Genomic DNA, 4,562 nt, shown 5'->3' with positions numbered 1-4,562 from the left:
AGGCTGGCTTTTAAGTCAATGCTAAACGCACACTAAGTTTTAAGTACTAGTCAACTGATTGGCCTTCACAGAATTTAGAGGTGTTTTGGTTTGGGTTTGCACAAAAGGACCAAAGTCTTTCTTTTATTTATTTATTATTTTTTTCTGGGTTTCGATGGCCAGTGATGCATCAATAGCAATTTGGGATTAATTTAGTTGGGTTTGCACGGATTAAGTGGGTTGTTCAAGCTTGGACTTGCAGAGAGGGAGATGGGCCGAAGAAGAAGGGGAGAGTGGAAAGTCATGGGTGGGAGATTCTCTTTCTTTGAATAAAAATATTTATTTTATTCATCATGTAAGAAAAGCAACACATTAAAAAACAAAAAAAAAATATATATATATATAAACACACACGTACCACAAATACATCACTATGATTTCAAAATACTTTTTAAACCACAATTTTGACATCATTTTAAATAGCCATACTTCAACACTGTTTCTAAACAAACCCACAGACACTCAAAACTAAATTTACACACAAAAAAAAAAAAAAAAAAAAAAAAAAAAAAAAAAAACCCCAGAACCTCTAATACCCAAATACTCAGATGAGTCAGATCGGACCAAATGGGTAAAAATTGAGTAATAAAAAAAAATCCAAACAGATAGGAAAAAAATCAGGTACAACAATCCCTAGACACTACAGCTTTCGCATCGCACTCCTCCAATCCCATCAACTGCCGCAATTTACACCATTCTATAGGCAAACTCTCATCAGTGCAATTTATTGCAAAGCTCACACGCTCCGGTATATCGAATACGCTTACTGGCGGCGGCTGAGGCCGGATATATTTAGCAATGAGAGCAATCGTTGTGATGATGGTTGTTGGAGCCAAGATATACATAGCAACGAACCGCAACCATTTGATGAGTTCTTGTTGACCTGGTCTTGGTGGTGACCGTGTGGTTGATGGAGTGAAAGGGGGCAACTGGGGAAAAGGTGGGAGTGGAGAAAACGTAGACGTTGGCGGTGGTGGTGGCGGTGGCAGTGGTGGAGAAAGGGTGGGAAATGGTGATGGATAGAGGGTTGGAACAGGTGGCTCTGGTGGGGGTCGGATGTCAAGGATGGTAAACAACATGAACAGGGCAGCCATGGTGAAATATTCGGATTCTGGGTAGGAGGTTGAGCTGGTGGTCATCAGGACTAGCCATAAGGCATGCTTTTATACTTTCTTGGATCACCATTGTTTCGTAAGTGGTCTCAGGCACTTTCAGCTACTGTAAGACAATACTTTTCCGATTCCAAAACTTCACCAACCTTGCTCATCCAATGTGGGCATCTCTGTCTTGTTTTTTATTCTTTTTGCATGAAGCTCTTGTTTTGTTTTGTTATTTTTTCATGGTACACTGCTAAAACAATAAAAAGCCTAAAATGCTCCCTTCAGTCTTACTCTAAAATCAAAAAATAACAACAAAAAAGCCAAAACTCACTGCTCCAAGCCCACATGGCCAGCGTTCTATGCCACATAAACCTTTCTATTTTTATTATATTTTTATAAAGAATCGTTGACCTTTCGTGGAAAATAAAAGACTGTGATTATCATAGTTATTTTTAGGCCTGTACACGGTGTGATGCGGCGGGTTATTGGAGGGTTTTTTGCACCACACTTATAAGGTGCGGTTTTCTCTCATGCTTGACCGCACCTCATCTATAAAGGGTTTGGCACTGGTCTACACAAAGTGCGGTGCACCATACCGATTCGGAGTGGTTAGTACAGTTAATTCCTCTATTTTCTTAGGAATCAATCACAATGCAGTTAACAACCCAAACCCCATCATAATCATTCAAAAATTCAAATATTCCATAAAAAGAAAAGGAAACAAAGGAAAACACTCAAATTCTCTCAAAAATATTCGATTTCAAATCACAAAAAAACCAAATCCATAAAAGATAAATCAAAACTATTGAAAATAAAATACATAAACAAACCTCAATGAAAGCATTGTAAGGAGGAGCATAAAATTCAAAATCTTCTATAAAACTTCCTGAGAATAGCAAAAAAGAGAGAGGAAAAGTGGAACTCCAAGAATTGTAGCTTCAGGGGGCATAATATGGTGGTAGCAAGCAGCAGCAGCAGCAGAGGCAGAGAGTGAGGAGAGAGAAAGAGAGAGGAGACGTTTATGGGAGAGGGAGAGGCTGGGCGACTGATGAAAAAGTGAGAGCTGGGTATGTAATAATTTTAGGGTTTAAATTGAAACGTTGTAGTTTTGATTTTTATTTTTTTTATTTTTTTTTTTATTTTTTTTTTAAGCTGATACCAAAACGACGTAGTTTTGGAATTGATATTAAAATTAATGTCAGGCTCAAAACGCATCATTTTGGTATCAAATTTAAATTATATAAAAAAGCCCTAACGTTCTTAACCCAACATCTCTAGCTCTCACTTTCTCTAGCGCTGTACTCCCTTCTTCCTTGCCTCTCTCAAACCAACTCTCTAGCATTCTTTTTTTTTTTTTTTTCGTTGAACAGCTCTCTTGCATTCTTTCTACTGAAAGACAATAGATCATACATATGTAAAATTATAGCATATATATATATATATATATATATACTCGGTGCGGTGCAGTTTCTCGTAGGAGTGTAAAATAGCTGCCGATCGCCACACCGGCCGTCGTCGGTATGCCTGAATCTCCTCCAACCACCACGCCGACACCTACGGTGGAGCTTTGTAGAGGTCGGATCAGTTCGGTTCCGGCTGGTTGAATCGGTGCCGATCGGATCCTGAACAAAAGTCCTTTAAAAAAATGTAAACAAAGTACACCAGTCACAAAAATACACAAAACCCCCTCCATCTGGTGAGCCATTTTCCAAAAATGTAGGTGTGAAAGCAGAAATGCTTAGGTCGGAATCAGGGGAGATCTGGAAGCATTTGTTAAATACGCTTCTTTCCTTTATCCTATGATTCCTATCCTATCCGTACATTTTTCTTCCCAAATTCAAATAGTTTTATAATAAATTAAATAATAGTCCGAATAGGTCAAACAATGATACCGATGATTGAAGCATACATATATATATATATATATATTATTTTTGCATTATATAAGTTTTAAACCCAACTTTTATATATAATAGTATTATGCCCATGTGATGAATGACTTAATCAAAATTCATATGTAAATAGTTTTTATTTAATAATTAACTTAAAATTAGATAATAGAATAGGTAAAGAAAATAAATGAGTATTTTACTTTTTAAGTTATATAATAAATGCATATTATGTGAAAGTAAGGTATTATGAAATGCATATATATATATATATATATTGAGGTTTAGGGCTCAATTAATCGCCACCATATATTTAAATAGAAAAACATTGAATTGAATAAGTAAAAACTATCCAAAATAATGGTTTCAAAAAGAACTATCCAAAACAATAATTGAAATCATATTTAAGTGGAAACCTCAATTCAATAATTAAGAACAATCTAAATTATAAAATATTTTAAGTAATGACAAATTTTGAAAAAAAAAATTAATGAAGTAACTTAAATGAGGCATCGAAAATAAAGAAATTTAAATCAATACATAAACTCAAAGTTACGAAGAAGTTATTATTTAAAATAAAAAAATAAAAAAATTTATAGAGAAGAAATTGAGAGAATGAAGTCTAATATATGTGCAATGTTAGGAAAAAAAAAAACTAATTTTTTGTACTTATCTAAAAAATTGATAGAGATGTGTAGAATAAAATCGATAAGAATAATTATAATTTTGTGTTTATCTATGAGGTCTTTTTAAAAAATAAAAAATTAAATTAAATGTTGATATTAGATATTAAGAAATGCTATATCCACAACAAATCCTATATGGCATGTTGTTACGGGTTATTATTGGTGGGTTAAAAAAGTAATTTCATTAGCAGGTTCAAATTAGAAACAATAACAACTAAATACCTATAATTTGTTGTGAAAATGTTGTAGACGTAGCACCTCTCTAGACTATTAGTAGTTGTATACATGTACTATGATTGTTTTTTAAAAAACAATTAATGTTTATATGAAATATTAATGTGAAACCAAAATTCAAAATAAAGTAATAATAAAAGGATTATTAACTAAAAATTTATTCTATAACAGAAATCCCTAAGGTGAGTATTTGAAATATACTTCTTTGATAAAAAGGTTGTACAATTTTGTTGATTTCAATAACCAAGAGAAAAGGTTTGGATTGCTATATACATCTTTGAAATGTAAATTTTTTTCTTGATTTTTTAAGGACTTATAAATTATAATAATAAAAGGATTAAATAAAATTGAATTATCAACTTATAGAATTGTATATGAAGAATTTGGACTGTAATCAAATTAAAATTTTTATCAACTTAGAAATGATAGGAGAAGAAGATAGGGACATAATATGTGTGTGTGTATATATATATATATATATATATATATGTAATGTTGTGATTTACAACTATATTTTTATATTAGCTTTAATTCCGTATCAAATTTGATTATATTTTTGTTCAATAATTTTCCTGTATTTTCTGTGGGATTTAATGTAAGAGTTGTGTGTAAAA

The 4,562-nt window shown here is 32.5% G+C and overlaps 1 protein-coding gene across 1 annotated transcript; it reads right to left on the bottom strand.

Annotated features, from left to right (window-relative positions):
- Positions 1–656: 656 nt before the first annotated feature.
- LOC126721278 (proline-rich receptor-like protein kinase PERK2) lies at positions 657–1,133 on the bottom strand. The gene has a single exon (XM_050424332.1). It carries the CDS (start codon positions 1,131–1,133, stop codon positions 657–659), a length of 477 nt encoding a protein of 158 aa, XP_050280289.1.
- Between the last annotated feature and the right edge of the window lie 3,429 nt (positions 1,134–4,562).

This window comes from Quercus robur, chromosome 4 (genome assembly GCF_932294415.1).
Source record: "Quercus robur chromosome 4, dhQueRobu3.1, whole genome shotgun sequence".
NCBI lineage: Eukaryota > Viridiplantae > Streptophyta > Magnoliopsida > Fagales > Fagaceae > Quercus > Quercus robur.
This window is presented reverse-complemented; position numbering and strand designations above follow the sequence as displayed.